The 19,895-nt window shown below is 39.8% G+C and overlaps 1 protein-coding gene across 1 annotated transcript; it reads right to left on the reverse strand.

The window, feature by feature from the left end:
* Positions 1-6,556: 6,556 nt before the first annotated feature.
* On the reverse strand, positions 6,557-7,681 carry LOC145005392 (ethylene-responsive transcription factor 1-like). The gene has a single exon (XM_078964471.1). The coding sequence runs from the start codon at positions 7,612-7,614 to the stop codon at positions 6,691-6,693; it is 924 nt and encodes a 307-aa protein (XP_078820597.1). The 5' UTR covers positions 7,615-7,681; the 3' UTR covers positions 6,557-6,690.
* Between the last annotated feature and the right edge of the window lie 12,214 nt (positions 7,682-19,895).

Genomic DNA, 19,895 nt, shown 5'->3' on the forward strand with positions numbered 1-19,895 from the left:
GGTCAGGTGTATGGGTGGTAATGGTGGTAATAGTTCAATCCCTACTAATATGTCCTGTCCTTCCATACTTGAAGCAACCAAAACCACACACCCTGCACGCTCCATCGTGTGTCTTGCCATAGCGGCTCCGGCCCTGCTGGCCTCTTGATCTCAAATCAAAAACGTTGGGCTTCTTTCCTGAACCCTCTGAACCCTAACCCTGGTCCGGCTTCCTCATCCTTTCTATCTACAAATCAATCTCTCTCTCTCTCTCTCTCTCTCCCCCCCCTCTCTCTCTCTCCCTGGCCCTTGTTGTCATATCATCTAGTGTCCTGCAACTGGATTGGCTAAAAAACTGCCGGATATCACTCCTCAATATCTCATGTTATCTTGCTTTCTTCATCTCCTCATCCACCACATACTGTGGAACTAGAAATTTCCTCTCGTGGAACATCGCGCTGATCTCAACCATCATCTTAGAAGTCTAGCGAAGATCCTGAAACTCTCTTGCTAACTATTGGACCTCAATCACAAGTGAGAACTTAGCCCAAAATCTCGTCACAAAATCCTCCAAAGTGATGGACTCAATCACCTCGCCTCCCAAGGCATGTCCTACATCCTCCCACCAGTATCAAGCTTCGTCTTTCAGAAGATAAGAAGCAAGTTTGAGGTTTTCCCCATTAGAACAACTGCTAGTGTGGAAGGCATTAGCAACATCTGCTAACTAATGTCAGCTCACAATCAGGTCCTTCTTTCCAAAGAACTTTGGGGCTCTATATGCCCAGAACTCACGGAAAGTCAAAGTGCGAGCTCCCATCATCGCTACCATCTCAAAACAAAATGATACCAAACGCTCCTCTAAAACCTCCATGATAACCTCCTTGATCATACCAAAGATCACAAGAATATGCTCAAGTATGTTGTGGGTAATATCAAACGAAATGAATTCCCACATCTAATCATCCAACTATCCGACTCCAGAACCCAAACCAAAACCCTCACCAATACCAGAACCACTACCCGGTCTTCCTCGAAGGATCACTATACCAAAAACCAACCATTCAAACCATCAAAACACACATAAATATATATCGAGGAGTCTCATACTCTACAAGCTTCCTGGTATCATTGCGGCTCTCCTTAAATCGAGTACATATCCTCTACTTCTAGTAGTATGGGCCCATACTACTTTCCAAATTTATCCGTACTTTCCTCAAGGATCCTTGTGAATCCTCCAAGTTACTCCTTATATATACATACAATCCTCAACAAGACAATGCTCCTAACACTAAATCTCTTCTTAGGTTTTCCTATGGTAACCACCACACTACTACATGTCATTAGTTGCAGAAGGAACTCCCCCTAACTTCCTCTAACTAGCTCATGCATACATTTATATATCAAAGACACCAGATAATTCTTCGAATGAAAAATCTCACTCTACAATGGTTAGACTCAAACAAGAGCTGCCCAATGGAGTTAAAACATAACCTTCAAAAATTATTTAGTCTCAACAATATGTAACTTAGTATATTTACTTACTAGTTATCTGAAGTTAATGGAAACTCCTAAAAGAATAAAGCAAGAAACATTCGAGCATCGAGTAATCGGAACAAGAATAACCTAAATAGGCAATCCTATCACTAATCGATCAATACTCGCATGCAAGTCTACAAGCAGTAGGCATATAAAGGCATCTCTCCTAGCATTCTATCATGCAAATTATGAGCAGATTCTTATCCCTACCTAGCATACGATTCACAGATTCACAAATCAAAGCATATCATAAAACGTGTATGGGTATTTTGGGAAAACTTACTTGAGCTCGATTGATTGCATGCACCACACTGTTTTCTTTTATTAGAAAACGCTTTTATAAAACATTTCCTTATGAAAAATCCACCAAACCCTCAATTTGAGTTCAAACACACTCAAGAGTATGCCTGAATCCATTAAGCTAAGGCTCTAATACCAACTTGTAATGTCCAAAAATTAAGGCTAAAAATTTCATTTTTTTTAATTCTAATAAAAACCATCATTCAAAACATATCCATAAACCACAATAAAATCAAGTTGATAAAAACATCCGGATTCATCATAATAAGGTAAAATGCAGAACATCATTGGTGTGTGTGATGCGATCATCCCGATCTCTTTCCATTGGATCCAGATGTACCTGAAACATAAACTAAAAACCGCAAGCACAAAGATTAATGAGTTCCCCAAATTACCACATACCACACATATCAAACATATAATAGGCCCCGCCCGACATTGAGCCCCACTCGGAACAGATCTGTCAGTCATCAGGCCCCGCCTGGCATCAAGCCCCGCCCGGTATACATACAAACAAATAAACACATGCAAAAATTACAAACATATTTAGAATATAATATGATCATCAGGACTTGCACGGCATCGGGCTCCGCCCAATATACATATCAGATATCATACATGCAACAGTCACGTAAAAAACTAATATCGTAATCCTAATAAATTATGGGCTGATATTAGTGCCTTCGATCAGCCTAACACAGTGAGGAAACTCACATTTAGCTGCTGAATCTCTCAAATAAAATTTTGGTTTGCTAATCCGGAAAATCCTCACACTAACATCATCAAATAAAATCCAATTAATAATTTTATCTCAACCCATATTTAAGAATCTAAATTACTTGTCTAACATCCAGGGTAAAAGACCATTTTATAGTTTTCTTACTTAGCCTAAAACCAAGGCCCAACGTATTTTCTCAAAAAGCCCAAATTCCTAAATGGCATCCCAAAGCCTAATATGGAGCAACTTCCTAAATGGTCTCAAAACCCATCAGGGTCTAAATCCAAGAAATCCCATAGCCCAACAAGGCCCAAACCCGTGAAAGTAAACTGAAAGTCAAACAATTGAGTACACTTGATGTACTCAGACTTACGCTCAGCGTACTCCTTCCAGGGCTAGTACACATAGCGTGCGAGCTGGGTACGCCCTACATACTCTACAGACGACCAACTCGACCCATTAAGCACTTAATTGGTTAATCCATTAAGCTAAACTTTCATATTTGATCCAAAATGGTCACTTAACATGTAAAGTTGCAACTTTACTCCCATGCATGACTTAATGGGACCCAAAACTCAAAAAGAACCATATTAAGGATCCTAATACATGAATGGACCAATATAACTCATAAATGTTTCATTTTCATGGACAAGGGACCTCAAAGGTGATAAGATCTAACATCCATGGCTTCTGGAGTAGATCATAATCTCAAATATGGCTTAAAGGACCCAAAAATGCACAAATAACACCCTAAGTTGGATCTAGAAATGAACCATCAAGTTGAGACTTTTTTTTATACCATAAATAGCTTGCAAAGTTGAAGATGACTCTGGATCTACAAGCTCAATCCACTCCCAAGCAACCTCCAAGTGTTATTCTTCCTTCAATTTACAAAAAACACCACCAAAACTCACTTTGATGCTTAAATCTCACAAATGGCAATTAAGGTTTCGATCTTAGGATATAAAGAGATGGAGGTTGTTCGTAAGGAGGTCTAAGGGTGTCATAAGTCGTTTAAATAGGGCATGAACCCTAAAAATTAGGGTTTTCATCGCCATTAAGTAAGCCCTACTACTCTCAATGTACGTGGGGGCATCCGCAATCTAACCAACGAGCCAACACGCCCTGCGTACTAAACTATACACTAAAATGAGAGAAATTTACACTAAGGGTTGAAAAGGAACATATCAATAATATCGAATGTTACACCTTTATACGTCTTAGTTTAGAAACTATACTAAACTACAATCCCTATAATCAACATCCAATACCAACTCTATTTACACAACACTATCCTAATTTAGTTTATATATTTAATACAGAGTATTAGGTATTTAATATACATTTATTCTTTTAATTAATACTACTTCAATTAAGATCATCATATAATAATATCGTATATACATCTTAACACATATATAACCATATTTTCTTCTCACAATGCATGTCATCAAATATATATCTAACAAATATTCCACATAATAAGCATTTAATTCACATATCAAATAGTCCACATATATTAAATACTTTTAGTAAATACTTGTATTAAAATCATGTTCATAAAAATAACTATGCACTCACTTGATTGAGATGGAAGATTAACGGGAAGGCAAGTTCCTCGGCTAATACTTCAACTTATCCATTTTAAACAATCTAAATACGATTTTTAGTTTGCTTCAATATTCATTCGTATTTATAAACTTATAAATTATTTCTCGATTCTTCAATAATCTCAAGAAATACTTCAAGTTCGATCAAATAAGGAACAACCAGGTAAGATCATATCGGAGGTAGGATCCGTTTGTTGAGCATCAACATTACTAGTTGACCTAAAACCAATTGGTGTTAGAAAGGGCGCAACCTTACACATATATCACATCTAGCCCTCCAGGACCAGGCATTCGATTGTGGCACTCCAGGCCATCGTGCGAGGACTTTGTCGATGCCATTTCTGACCCCCAACAATCCCCCCTCAGAAATCGCTCCCTGAGATAATCAAACCCTCGTCACTAGCTCTGATACCACTTGTTTAGCATTAGCGTTACCGGTTGATCTAAAACCTATTAGTGTTCAAAAGGGCACAACATTACTCATATAACGCATTCGGCCCTCCAGGACCAGGCATTCAAATGCGGTACTCTAGGCCATCGTGTGAGGACTTGTTTGATGCCATTTCTGATCCCTAACACCGTTTAGTATATAGAGTATACTGTTTGAAAAATCTACTTTAAACATCTCACTAGATCTAGCCTAGATATCACTCCCATAAGTAGATCAATCAATATAATGAATAGAATTATAGACAAATCTAATTTATAAATGCATAATACAGCCTATGAATATAAATATAAGTGACACTTAAAGCATAGTAAGTGCCGCTTAACTTATAAAGTTTCTAGCGAATAGTCAGAAAGTCGCGTCCATAACTTCGACTCCGAATATTTTTATTCATCAGGAGTTCCAACACGATCACACCTTGCTAAAATGCCCAAGACTCATAAGTCAGATCCTAAAGGTTTGAAATAGATTTTGAGATAGAGATTATGAGTAAGGTGCGAGCAAATTAGTTGAGTTTCCCTGCTAATTATAGAATGCTCGAGGGTGTGCACCCTATCACCATAGGCGCGCCACACTTCATCGATGTGTCCAGTTCTATGTGGTGCCATGTTTCACGCTTTCACTTGTGCTACATCACTTGGTCGATGGAAGGAGCGGTTGTTTCCTTTTCCACGTGGTGCGCTCTCAGGCATCCACATCATCATACACACCTAAATTCTCAGATTTTCGAAAAATCATATCTCTCGCATACGAGCTCCCTTTTTGATGTTCTTTATATCCATGCATTTGTATCAATGAGTACCAATAATTTCCTTTAGATCTCGATAGCTAATTCTCACTCTATTTTAACTTCATATTTTTATACAGATTAAACTATTAAAATTCGTGTAAAAATCATAACTCATTCATACAAACTCCGTTCTTGACGTTCTCTATATCGATGAATTCGTATTATGAGTACTTCAACTCTCGTTTACATTATTTTGGCTAACATTCAACCTATTTTCATTTAAGTTTCTGTGTTGCATACTATGGTACCGTGTCACATCGAAACTTCGAAAAATCATAACTTCCTCACATGAAGTCAGATTTATGCATTCTTTATATGCACATTTGTGAGGCAACAATCGGCTCGTATCATGGCAAGGTTGATCTTCGAGTTGTGCAACACAAAGATATTCTTCAAGAAATATGACATGTTCTGTAAAAACAATGATATATTCTACAAGACTGATGACATATTATTCAAGATTTTATGACAAATTCTAAAAGAATATAGTATATAATATTGTAATTTTTGTATATTTTTTAAGAATGATGACATCATTCTTAAAGAATGTACTATAAAAGGTTGTCTGTCCTCTTTAAAATGTTATATATATATATATATATATATATATATATATATATATATATATTCAGTTAATGTTATAAAAACAGTTGTTTTGTGTTATAAGAATGGTTCTTATTTATAATATAAATTCTTCATTCTACTACAATACATTTGTTTTAACGAATAATATATTATTGTCTAATATATGTCGGTATATTTTTTAAGAATATTAATTCAAAAAAATAAATAAATAAATAAAAACTCTTTAACAGGATTATATTCTTTAAGAATGCAAGAATGAAAATATGTATTCATATATATGTTAAATGATGTCCTATTAAAAAAAACCGATTTAATTTGAATGTCTTCAATAAAAATAAGATTATATTTGATTTAACAGCCTAAAATGTAGGTAATTTTAAGAAGTCGTTGTCATCGTTGATTTTTGTGGGATGACATGAGAGTTATAATAAGCCGACACATGCCACTAAGAATTTGAACATATTGTAGGGAAAGTTTTATACGTACCACTAGCTTTATCTCATTTGTCAAAAATAAAATAAGATTTAAATTCATTGATTTTCATAGTAAATGAATTATAGATAGTGTAGCTACGGTAAACAAATGAGAGATATATTAGTAATAGTGTTATATATATAGTCTACAAAACCTTCTGCATATATTTTTGATAATTGACAATTTTATAGTTTATACGATACAAATAAGCAATTAATGCATGTTATCTGCAGTTTTCAAGTTACTCTTCCTATACGGAACTTTTCCTTTTATTCCGATGGCTGTTCTTTGAAGAATCCGATGAAGATGAAGATGGTGATGGAGATGATCGTTTTTTTGTTATATATCTTTGTGGATTTTCATTGTGTGATTCGGTTAAATGAGGGAAATTCAGCAAAGCATGAGACCCACGGTGCTTAAATGCTGCTCGATCGTACGCCATGGCTGCTTCCTCCGGCGTCTCATACGTCCCAAGCCATAATCTTGACCCTTTCTTCTCCGGATTCCTCATCTCTGCTGTGAACTTCCCCCACGGCCGTCGTCTCACTCCTCTATACTTCCTCTCAGGCTGTGATTGTAATGGGGGAGGTTCAAAATTCTTCACTTCATCAGAATTAAAGTCCTTCACATATGGCGGAGATTTCTGATCCTCCCCACTTGAAAAAACCTCCTCGCCAAACGTTACCACGTTTCCTGTTGAGAAATCCCACTTCAACGGCATGCTTATAGCTGATCCTAAGCAGGTACCGGAAAGATCGCTGCAAGTCGCCGGAATGTCTGCTGAAATATCCGGCAACTCGTTAATGGTTATGGCAAGAATAGGATCTGAATTTTTTGGGATTTGAACGATATCGTCATTGTAACCATCTAAAAAGCTAGAGATCTCAGAGTCATCCAAATCTGGCAATGGCAAGATCGGATCATTTATAAGATAGCTGGAACTCCGGCTATATGACTCACCGGAGCAAGAGTTGGCTGCAAAAAAAGATGACATTTCTTGATCAATATTTATCGAGGACTCTTCAGAGATGGCCGGAATACTCATATCATTATTGGTAACCATAAAACCGGATGGGTCGTGGAAGAAATTATCGGGATGATCATTATCATCAAGAAGATATTTACTAATGGAATCGAGAAAAGTATCAAAATCGACTTGCTCTTGTTCATACATTCTAATTTGGTTTATTAAGGGTTTGAACAAGATAGCAAACAAAGCAAAGAGATGATGGCAATGAAAATAGGAGTTCAACCACACTTGGTCTTATATACATGGAAAGAGAGGCTGCGCAGTCACTTTAGTAGAATTTTTTTGAAAAAAATAGAGACTAGGTACTTTTAAAAACCCACCTCAGCAAATCAACCAATTGCATATTTTAAGATATAATATTTTTTATTTTTTGTGTCTTTTAGTTATATAATAATAAGTTAGTAACTTTACATACGTCTCTTATTTTACTTTTATTTTGTTTTATTTAAAATAGTAAGTTATTACTACTTCTTTATGGATACTAAACATTATATGTTATTAAATTTTTTAAAATATAATTTATTTGATGATTTTAAAATCATGTTTTCATTAAAAAAAACATGTTTATATATTTCACTTAAGATAACATATTCAAAATTGTTACCCATAATATTAATATACAATCTAATAATAATAAATATTTTATACGACTAAAATTAGTCCGTGGCAGCCCTATACATGCCAAGTTGCATTGTGCGTTTGTTTTATACGACTTAATTAATGGCGGTTGTGCAAAGCAAAGAATTATTTTTATTCAAACAGGTGAAACATTCATCCCATAACTCCAAACTCCATGGGCTACATGCTATACACATTACATCATAACACTCATCTCAAGTCTAAAGACTATTTTAAGATGATTTTCCAAAAAAACTACTCATAATCCCAAAGAAATATATATATATATATATATATATATATATATATATATATATATATATATATATATATATATATATATATATATATATATATATATATATATATATATATATATATATATACACCCCCCTCTGGCACGTATCACAATATTGTCCGCTTTGGACCACTCGGCACGAGGACTTCCCAGGGGGTCACCCATCCCGGTACTACTCCCACCCGAGCACGCTTAACTGCAGAGTTCTTATGGGATCTGCTGCCCTCACGGCTTTAAAACGCGTTGTGACAAGGAAGGTATCCACACCCCTTATAAGGAGATGTTTTTGTTCTCCTTCCAAGCCGATGTAGGATCAGGTGCAACCCACCTTCACCCCCCATTATAGGGTTCGATGTCCCTGTCGAACACATCGACCCGTGCCCTAGCTCTGATACCATTTGTAACACCCCCCCCCCTCTGGCATGTATCACAATATTGTCCGCTTTGGGCCACTCGGCATGAGGACTTCCCCTTGACTCACTGAGTCCACCCTCCCCAACTCGGCAAGACCACTCACTGTGTGGTCGGGCAACATTCATGCTACTCGCCGAGTCCGGTCAAAGTTGACCGTTGACCGCTGACCAGCGTTGACCTAAATTGACTGGTTATAGTGTGGTCAACCCTAGTTGGGAAAGTGTTAATTAGGGATGTATTGTGCTATAGGGGGACTACAGCTCGACAGATCGAGTGATTAGCAATTTCAGGTTTACGATTTACCGAGACACACGAGGTGAGTCTTCTCACTATACTTTACCTTGAGTAGGTAACCAGAGTTATGGGATAGAGTATTGTATGCTATGTATGTTATGTGTTGTACTGCATTATTTCTATGTGATTTATGTGCTGCATGTCTAACAGAGCTAGAACCTGAGGGTTCACAGAGTTTGGGTGCACGGACCCACAAAGTTATAGCCTAGAGTGGCTAATATGTGTTATATGTGGTATTTTGGGGAACTCACTAAGCCTTGTGCTTACAGTGTTTGATGTTATTGTTTCAGGTACTAGTGACGACCGCGGGAAGGCGCCGGCTTGATCCGTACACACACACGTTCGGAGCTTGATATTATGATCTTGGGATTTTGTATTGTCTTGTTTGGATAATTAAAATGGTTGTTTTTATGAATATTGATGGAATTATGTTTTATAAAAATTGAAAATTTTGTTTTGAAATTTACGGTGTTACAAATTTGGTATCAGAGCCTTGGTTTAAGGGATTCGGGTACACCTTCGGGGGTATTTGAACTCAAACTGAGGAACTGAAGAGATATTTTCAAAATAAAAACCAAAATCTTCTAAGAGTAAAAGATTTTCCAGGAAGAAACGTGTGTACGATCAGTCAGCGCCCGAACGGTGAATTCCCAAAATACCTTTATATTACGTGATAATTATTATTAATATGATGTGTATGTATGCTAGAGTAGGCTAGGTATTGCCAATAGGACTAGAGTGGCCTATGTTGTGATGCCTTAGCCTAGGGAGGGGTGAGCTGCTATGAGATGCTGAGAGTAATTAGGTAGCAGCTAGGGCTTTGTGTGAGATCTGTTACAAGTGATTTAAGTATAATAGAGTACGTGGGGATTGGGATCCGAAGAGGAAGATTTGGGGTGTGTACTGTAACGGTGCTGACAGTAGTATTGGGCCCGTACTACTGAAAGCACCGGTGCGGTACACAGTCCAAATAAGAATCTTGGGATACCAAGAATCAAGGAGGGGTGGATTGTCGAATGTAAGTGTGTTCGAGTGAATTCTAATTGTTGCATGTTGTATTTCAGAGGTTGATCATGGTGAGGACACGTCACATACCGGAGGATGCCGGAGCCAGTGATGAGGAGATTCGACAGATCATTCATGAAGAGGTGGCTGCGGGCATCAGAGCTGAGATACCAGAGATGTTCGGGTCTATTAAGACCGCGTTGATTGAGACATTTGACGAGCGCTATGACGCTCTTTCGGAGGCTGCTGTTGCAGCGGCTACCGCAGCGATCGCCGCGGCAAGACCCCAAGGAGGTGATGCGTCATTGTTTAGGGAATTCAGCAACACCAAACCACCAGAGTTTGATGGTACGCAGGATCCGGTGGCAGCCATGAGGTGGATATCTGATATGGAGGGATGCTTCTTCACTTGCTCGTCCCCTGAGCATTTGAAGGTTCGGTTCGCGCTGAACCAGCTTCGCTTGGGAGCGAAGGACTGGTGGAAGTTTGTGACGGCGCACTTCACACCTACTGAGCTTTCGGCAGTGACCTGGGAGAGGTTCACTACCATGTTTCGAGATGAGTACGTTCCTCAGGTGGAGAGGGAACGTCTGGCACAGGAGTTTCTGACCCTCAAGCAGGGTACCGAGTCAGTTGCAGCGATTACAAGGATGTTTCATGAGAGGGCGATGTTCTGCCCTGAGCACGTGTCCACCGAGCAGGCACGTATGAGCCGTTACCTGAGTATTCTGAGACGGGATATTCGGGAGTTCGCTACGAACTCCTTGTGACATCCCCAAAATCACGGCCAGAAAGACCGATTTTGTTTATGCTTTATAAAAATCAGAGTACTTCATTTTATAAAAAGGTTGCGGAATTTTTTCCCAGAAAAACATGGTAAATACGTTATTAAAACATTTTCGAAGAAACGTATTTATTTCATTTTAAAACATTTGGGATGTCATCGTTAATACAGGAACATAAGCATAAACAGAACTTACAATTATTCACACTAGTGGTCTACATCTCTTTAAATCTCTCAGTGTAATGTCACTTCATATCAACACCTGTGGTATAAATAAACTGAGTGGGTCAGGTTGGGAAACCTGGTGAGCACATAGGGATTTCAATCCCACAATGTTATACCATATATATAGTTTAAAATTCACAAAATATACAATTTCACCATACATATATATAAACAACTCTTATCCCACCCCGTCGATCCTCGCAACGAGGCTATCCATACTCTCGGACCTAAGATTAGTCGTTTTACCTACTCCATACTCTCGGATCAGAAATGAATGAATTTACCAAATCCATACTCTCGGACTAGGGACGAATGACTAATCCATACTCTCGGATTAAAGATGAATGATTATGCCTAATCCATACTCTCGGACTAGGGACAATAGCTAATCCATACTCTCGGATTAAGGACGAATGATTATGCCTAATCCATATTCTCGGACCTAAGATTAGTCGTTTTACCTACTCCATACTCTCGGATCAGAAATGAACGAATTTACCAAATCCATACTCTCGGACTAGGGACGAATGACTAATCCATACTCTCGGATTAAAGATGAATGATTATGCCTAATCCATACTCTCGGACTAGGGACAATAGCTAATCCATACTCTCGGATTAACGACGAATGATTATGCCTAATCCATATTTTCAGACTAGGGACAATGAATATGTCTAATCCATACTCCCGGATAAGTAACATATACTAACTTCTATTCCCTGAGTTTAACTCACTTGTACTCGTAAGAATATACTACCCAATATTCCTCATATTTAATTTAGGTCTACTCTTTATCCTAAATTATCAAATATAATCAGGTATGTTCTTTAACACGAATTTCAAGCAACATCAATTAACTCGCACATAAACATATAATTAATATTTCAATCAATACTTGTATTAAAATCATGTTCATGAAAGGGACTATGCACTCACCTGAGAAGGTGGTGACTCGGTACTCGGACAGCGCTTCGTTTACTTTAAAATAATTTCCTTCGACGAAACCTAGTATTATCACCAACAGATTTTAGTCTATTATTCGCCGAAACTAATTAATAGTCTAGATATTATTACTATTATATAAGCGTTAAAAAAATACTTACATAACCCATAATAATAGCCCAAGTATTTATTATATGTTCTTAATAACGTTAATATAATTAAATAAAAACTATATTAAAAATAGCGTAGACGTAGCTCACTTACAGCGGGTTTTATAGAAAACCAGGCTTTGCTTGGAGCAGCGTTTCCGAGCTGAAAAGCTCTTCTTCTCAGAGCCGTCGAGCACTCCGGGGCTTCCGCCTCGTGCTAGGGAGGTTCCCTAGGCTTTTCGGGGGATTTCGGGGCTAGAGAGAGGTTCTAGAGAGAGAGAGTAAAGAGAAGAAAGAATGGGAAAGGTGTGAAGAAAATGAGGGTGGGAGAGGTGGTATTTATAGGGTGAAAATGGCTGAACTTGGTGCCACATGTCACCATCTAGTGGCAAGACTTGGGGAGAAAGCAATGGCCAAGATTGTGCCACATCACCCATTTTCGCACAACACACTTCCGACTTCTAAAATCCGTAACTTTCACATACGACCTCCATTTTTGACGTTCTTTATATCCACGCGTAGGTAAAAATAATATCTACAACTTTCATTTTGACTCCGTCGGCTAATTCTCGACCGATCTTAAATTTAACAGTACGAGGCGTTTAGACTGTTAAATGACCGCGAAGAATTCGTAACTCCTTCATACGGACTCCGTTTTCGTCTGTCTTTTTACCGTTGAGTTCCTATTAATGAGATCTTCAACTCTCATTTATTTCACGTAAGCCAAAAACCGCTCGAACTAAAATTCGAGTTTCGGGCTGTACACTGCTAAGCCGAATCTTAGAAAAATCATAACTTCCTCATACGAAGTCAGATTTGGGCGTTCTTTTTATCGACGCTCTTAGTTTAACATATTCTACGACTTTTGTTTAGATTTCTAAGGCTAAAAAGTCTTCTATCGTAAATTCACTATTTATGTCTTCCGGTGCCGTGCCGGTTTTGCCGTAAAACTTCGGCGGGCCATAACTTCTTCGTTATAACTCGGATTTCGGCGTTCTTTATATGTACGGAAACCTTGTGACATATTCTAAAACTTGGTTAAGACTATTCATTCTAAATAATCTTTTGTTGAAAAGTCATTTTTGACCCCTATTGCCTCTAAATTGACTAGCCCGGATCTGCGGGCGTTACAATTATCTCCCCCTTAGGATGATTACGTCCCGGAATCATCAACAAAAAAAGGATCGTATAATGACTCCATACATCATCTCTTCATCCTAGGTAATAATTATAACTTCTTTATTCTTTCAAGTCTATCTCTTAGACTTATTGACTGTAAGTAGTACTTGATCGTGCACCTGCTCTCTACCTCATATTAGACTCCAAATTATGACCTATCATCATGTGATGTATGTTTAGACTCAGGTCTCTTAAATTCTAAAACAGACTAAGCCTTTCTTCATGTTCTAATGTGATATAATCATACTTTAACATGTAGCATTTCTAGCTACCAACGAGCGCGATACTTCTATTGATCGCTTTGATTTTTAATCGTTTGGTTTAAGTCAGATGCTATATCAAACTTGGTTCTCTGAACCACGTAACCTACTCATCGTAGTCGGACTCAAGGTGATATGACCACTAGGGTCGGGATAACAACAATCTTCTTAGTCATTACCGAAACAATGGTAACGACATACTTTAATAAAACGAAATCAATTACTGGCTTCTTGGTAACCTTGTGACTTTCCCTGATCCAAGTGTGAGTCCTGTGCTTCCGGTAGTATAGGCCTCTACTACCATTCACACCTACTCATACTCATCCCAAGTATTGTCCCGCAGTTTTTTCCAAGTCACCATACAAGAAAACCATACAACAACTTAACACATCAGATAACAAAACAAAGGTTTTATATTATTTCTTGAAACTGTTACATAGGTGTTCAAGTTCACCCTAGACTATGCCTCTAACAGGCTACATCGTGAGGTACTATCTACATGATTACTCCATAACTCGATCCTCGGATGTCAAGCCTTCACTCTTGAATCCTTGCATTGTCATCTGCTTCGTCAAGGATCATTTGAAATGCTCTCGCCTTTGGCTTCGGTGGCACATTTGGCTTTGGAGCCCCTTCTCTCTTTGGGCAGTCTTGTTTGAAGTGTCCTTCTTCTCCACACTTAAAGCAGACTTCTCTCTTGGTTGTGCATTCGCTGGCGTAATGACCAGTCTTCCCGCATTTAAAGCATGTCGTATATTTAGAGCATTTCCCGATGTGCTTCTTTCTACACTTGTCACACCATTGCGTTCCTTCTTCAAACTTCGAGAATTTTCTCTTCTCGCTGGACCTTGAAGATCCTTCAAACTTTCTCTTCTCGCCAACCTCCATCTTGCTGGAGGCTCTTCCCTTGATCATATCTTCGACAGACTTGGCAGCCCAGATAGCTGCCTCTAGAGTAGGTGCTTGACGCACTGGCACCGCGTACTCCCATGGAAGTCCTTTTGCGTACTTGTCGATTTTCGTCAGCTCATCCGGAACAAGACGCAAGGCGAACTCCATCTTCTCTGTGAAGTTGTTGGTGTATTCATCGATTGACATGCTTCCCGTCTTCAGGGTTAGAAACTGGTTCTCTAGCTCAAGCAGGCTTTGAGCTGAGCAGTACTTTCGTTTGAATTGCACCAGAAATTCTGCCCATGTCAGTTGCAGAGGCTCATTAGGGCTCAGAGTCTTCCCCAAGGTATTCCACCAACGTACAGCGCCTCCTCGAAACTGACGCACTGCAAATGTGGTCTGTAGCTTCCCTCTACAACCGCATGTCATGAAGGCTAACTCCATCTCCGAGATCCAATCCATAACCCCGATCGGATCCTCCTTTCCAGTGAAAGTCGATGGCTTGCAAGTCAGAAAATCCTTGTACTTGCATCCATTCCTCTCGACCTCGTCATCTTGGTTGTTTTGTCGAACTATTGGTGGGTTGACTTGACCAACAATCCCACTGTAGTTTCCTTCCTCAGTCTGCCCTTCGTTCAACTCGGGCTGTTCGATCTGAATAGTGGCTTCCTCACGATTTTGCTGGAGCAAACGTCTAGTTTCCTCCATTTGACGATCCAACATCGCTTGGATCATCGCTTGCACTCTGGCCATTGTGACTGGCTCAGCGGCGGCTTCCATCACCGGTATTTGCTCAATCACTGGGGGTTGGTTTCTGTTCCCATTTGCATTCACGTTTTCGCTACGGGTTCTTGCCATCTTGATCTATACACCAAATAAGGTGAATCTAAATCTTTACTTAGGATTGACGGTTAAATCATCCTTATCACTCCGAAACGTCTATATGCTAGTTCTAATATCGTAGTCGTACGTTTAGAATCCTAAACACATAAGGTTTCCAGATCCGGTCGGCAACAGACCATAGATCCGAACAACTAACAGCATATCAGGCACAAGTATTTAGCACATAAAAGCATTTTAGGCATAATTCCTAAAATAAGCTAGTGCTCACACCTCACAATCATCGCTTAGCATTCTAAGTTTAAGTCTAGAAATAAATCCATATTCCTAGTTCGCTTAAACTAATGCTCTGATACCAACTGTGACATCCCCAAAATCACGGCCAGAAAGACCGATTTTGTTTATGCTTTATAAAAATCAGAGTACTTCATTTTATAAAAAGGTTGCGGAATTTGTTCCCAGAAAAACATGGTAAATACGTTATTAAAACATTTTCGAAGAAATGTATTTATTTCATTTTAAAACATTTGGGATGTCATCGTTAATACAGGAACATAAGCATAAACAGAACTTACAATTATTCACACTAGTGGTCTACATCTCTTTAAATCTCTCAGTGTAATGTCACTTCATATCAACACCTGTGGTATAAATAAACTGAGTGGGTCAGGTTGGGAAACCTGGTGAGCACATAGGGATTTCAATCCCACAATGTTATACCATATATATAGTTTAAAATTCACAAAATATACAATTTCACCATACATATATATAAACAACTCTTATCCCACCCCGTCGATCCTCGCAACGAGGCTATCCATACTCTCGGACCTAAGATTAGTCGTTTTACCTACTCCATACTCTCGGATCAGAAATGAACGAATTTACCAAATCCATACTCTCGGACTAGGGACGAATGACTAATCCATACTCTCGGATTAAAGATGAATGATTATGCCTAATCCATACTCTCGGACTAGGGACAATAGCTAATCCATACTCTCGGATTAACGACGAATGATTATGCCTAATCCATATTCTCGGACCTAAGATTAGTCGTTTTACCTACTCCATACTCTCGGATCAGAAATGAACGAATTTACCAAATCCATACTCTCGGACTAGGGACGAATGACTAATCCATACTCTCGGATTAAAGATGAATGATTATGCCTAATCCATACTCTCGGACTAGGGACAATAGCTAATCCATACTCTCGGATTAACGACGAATGATTATCCCTAATCCATATTTTCAGACTAGGGACAATGAATATGTCTAATCCATACTCCCGGATAAGTGACATATACTAACTTCTATTCCCTGAGTTTAACTCACTTGTACTCGTAAGAATATACTACCCAATATTCCTCATATTTAATTTAGGTCTACTCTTTATCCTAAATTATCAAATATAATCAGGTATGTTCTTTAACACGAATTTCAAGCAACATCAATTAACTCGCACATAAACATATAATTAATATTTCAATCAATACTTGTATTAAAATCATGTTCATGAAAGGGACTATGCACTCACCTGAGAAGGTGGTGACTCGGTACTCGGACAGCGCTTCGTTTACTTTAAAATAATTTCCTTCGACGAAACCTAGTATTATCACCAACAGATTTTAGTCTATTATTCGCCGAAACTAATTAATAGTCTAGATATTATTACTATTATATAAGCGTTAAAAAAATACTTACATAACCCATAATAATAGCCCAAGTATTTATTATATGTTCTTAATAACGTTAATATAATTAAATAAAAACTATATTAAAAATAGCGTAGACGTAGCTCACTTACAGCGGGTTTTATAGAAAACCAGGCTTTGCTTGGAGCAGCGTTTCCGAGCTGAAAAGCTCTTCTTCTCAGAGCCGTCGAGCACTCCGGGGCTTCCGCCTCGTGCTAGGGAGGTTCCCTAGGCTTTTCGGGGGATTTCGGGGCTAGAGAGAGGTTCTAGAGAGAGAGAGTAAAGAGAAGAAAGAATGGGAAAGGTGTGAAGAAAATGAGGGTGGGAGAGGTGGTATTTATAGGGTGAAAATGGCTGAACTTGGTGCCACATGTCACCATCTAGTGGCAAGACTTGGGGAGAAAGCAATGGCCAAGATTGTGCCACATCACCCATTTTCGCACAACACACTTCCGACTTCTAAAATCCGTAACTTTCACATACGACCTCCGTTTTTGACGTTCTTTATATCCACGCGTAGGTAAAAATAATATCTACAACTTTCATTTTGACTCCGTCGGCTAATTCTCGACCGATCTTAAATTTAATAGTACGAGGCGTTTAGATTGTTAAATGACCGCGAAGAATTCGTAACTCCTTCATACGGACTCCGTTTTCGTCTGTCATTTTACCGTTGAGTTCCTATTAATGAGATCTTCAACTCTCATTTATTTCACATAAGCCAAAAACCGCTCGAACTAAAATTCGAGTTTCGGGCTGTACACTGCTAAGCCGAATCTTAGAAAAATCATAACTTCCTCATACGAAGTCAGATTTGGGCGTTCTTTTTATCGACGCTCTTAGTTTAACATATTCTACAACTTTTGTTTAGATTTCTAAGGCTAAAAAGTCTTCTATCGTAAATTCACTATTTATGTCTTCCGGTGCCGTGCCGGTTTTGCCGTAAAACTTCGGCGGGCCATAACTTCTTCGTTATAACTCGGATTTCGGCGTTCTTTATATGTACGGAAACCTTGTGACATATTCTAAAACTTGGTTAAGACTATTCATTCTAAATAATCTTTTGTTGAAAAGTCATTTTTGACCCCTATTGCCTCTAAATTGACTAGCCCGGATCTGCGGGCGTTACACTCCTCGTATCGGACATTTGCTGAGCTTCAGGAAAATGCTCGGAAGAGGGAGATTGAGCTTGAGACTCAGGCCAGGGAGGAGGCGGAGTCTCTAGGGAGGGATCGGCGGCCGGCACAGTCCCAGCCGGCAGCCAAGCGGGCCAAGCCCGCTGATCCCAGACCCGGGAGCCAGAAGGGCCGCACTTGTGGGAAGTGCGGCAAGGGTCATGATGGAGTCTGTCTAGCAGGGTCTTGCTACAAGTGTGGCAAGGAGGGGCATATGGCCAAGGACTGCCCCAGGGGGTTTGCAGTGTGCTTCCACTGCAACCAGACCGGACACCGGAAGGCAGAGTGTCTGCTACTGCGCGGAGCATCTCAGGGGTCTGCTCCCGTCGCCATCAGAGCTACAGAGAGTCGGCCCGTGAAGGCCGAGGCACCGAGGGCTCGAGGGAGAGCCTTTCAGCTGACTGCGGAAGAGGTCCGCGCTGCACCCGACGTTGTGGTTGGTACGTTTCCTTGATATTATTTATTTATAGGGTTGAGATATTATGCTTATACCATGCTATGCATAGGTACCTTCCTTGTGAACTCTGTACCTGCTTTAGTGTTATTTGACTCGGGTGCGAGTCGATCTTTTGTATCTTTGACATTTAGTCAGCATATCAGTGTTAGTCGTGGGGCACTGAGTCGGCCCCTACGGGTTTCCATAGCCACCGACAGAGTGATTTGTGCCACGGAGGTCCTCCGGGGATGTGTATTGGAGATTTTTGGGGTTGAGTTCCCGATCGACCTGATTCCTATTGCGATGGGTGATGTCTGTGTTATAGTGGGCATGGACTGGTTGAGCCGATTCGGTGCGGTTATCGATTGCGAGCGTCAACTGGTGACTATACGAGATCCTAGTGGGGGAGTTCTTTCGGTTTACGGCGAGGGTACACGTTCTGGATCAGCCTTTTGTTCGGCTGCTAGGGCAAGGCAGTGTTTACAGCAGGGCTGTAAGGGTTTTGTGGTGTATGTGATGGATACGCGAGTGATCTCCGAAAGACCGAGTTCAGTGGACGAAGTTCCGGTGGTGCATGAGTTTCCAGACGTCTTTCCCGAAGAGTTACCAGGTGTGCCTCCCGAGAGGCAAGTGGAGTTCGGTATCGATTTGGTTCCGGGAGCCGCGCCTATCGCTAAGGTGTCGTATCGCCTTGCGCCTCCAGAGATGCAAGAGTTATCCTCGCAGCTTCAGGAGCTGCTGGGGAAGGGGTTTATTCGGCCGAGTAGCTCGCCATGGGGAGCACCCATCCTGTTTGTGAAGAAGAAAGATGGCTCGCATCGCATGTGTATTGATTACCGGGAATTGAATAAGCTGACGGTCAAGAACCGTTACCCGTTGCCGAGGATCGACGATTTATTCGATCAGTTACAGGGAGCATCTTGGTTCTCCAAGATTGATTTGAGGTCGGGCTATCATCAGGTGAGAGTGCGGGACGAGGACGTCCAGAAGACAACATTCAGGACGCGTTATGGGCATTATGAGTTCGTGGTGATGCCTTTTGGGCTCACCAATGCCCCAGCTGTGTTCATGGACCTCATGAACAGGGTATGTCAGCCGATGTTGGATCAGTCGGTGATTGTGTTCATTGATGATATTCTGGTCTATTCGAGATCTAGAGAGCAACACGAGGAGCATTTGAGGGAGGTTCTTGGAGTTTTGAGATCGGAGACACTTT

This window comes from Lactuca saligna, chromosome 7 (genome assembly GCF_052625555.1).
Source record: "Lactuca saligna cultivar CGN05327 chromosome 7, ASM5262555v1, whole genome shotgun sequence".
Lineage (NCBI taxonomy): Eukaryota > Viridiplantae > Streptophyta > Magnoliopsida > Asterales > Asteraceae > Lactuca > Lactuca saligna.

Coding starts and splice junctions, on each gene's coding strand:
- LOC145005392 (XM_078964471.1), bottom strand. CDS start 7,614: ATGTATGAACAAGAGCAAGTCGATTTTGATACTTTTCTCGATTCCATT.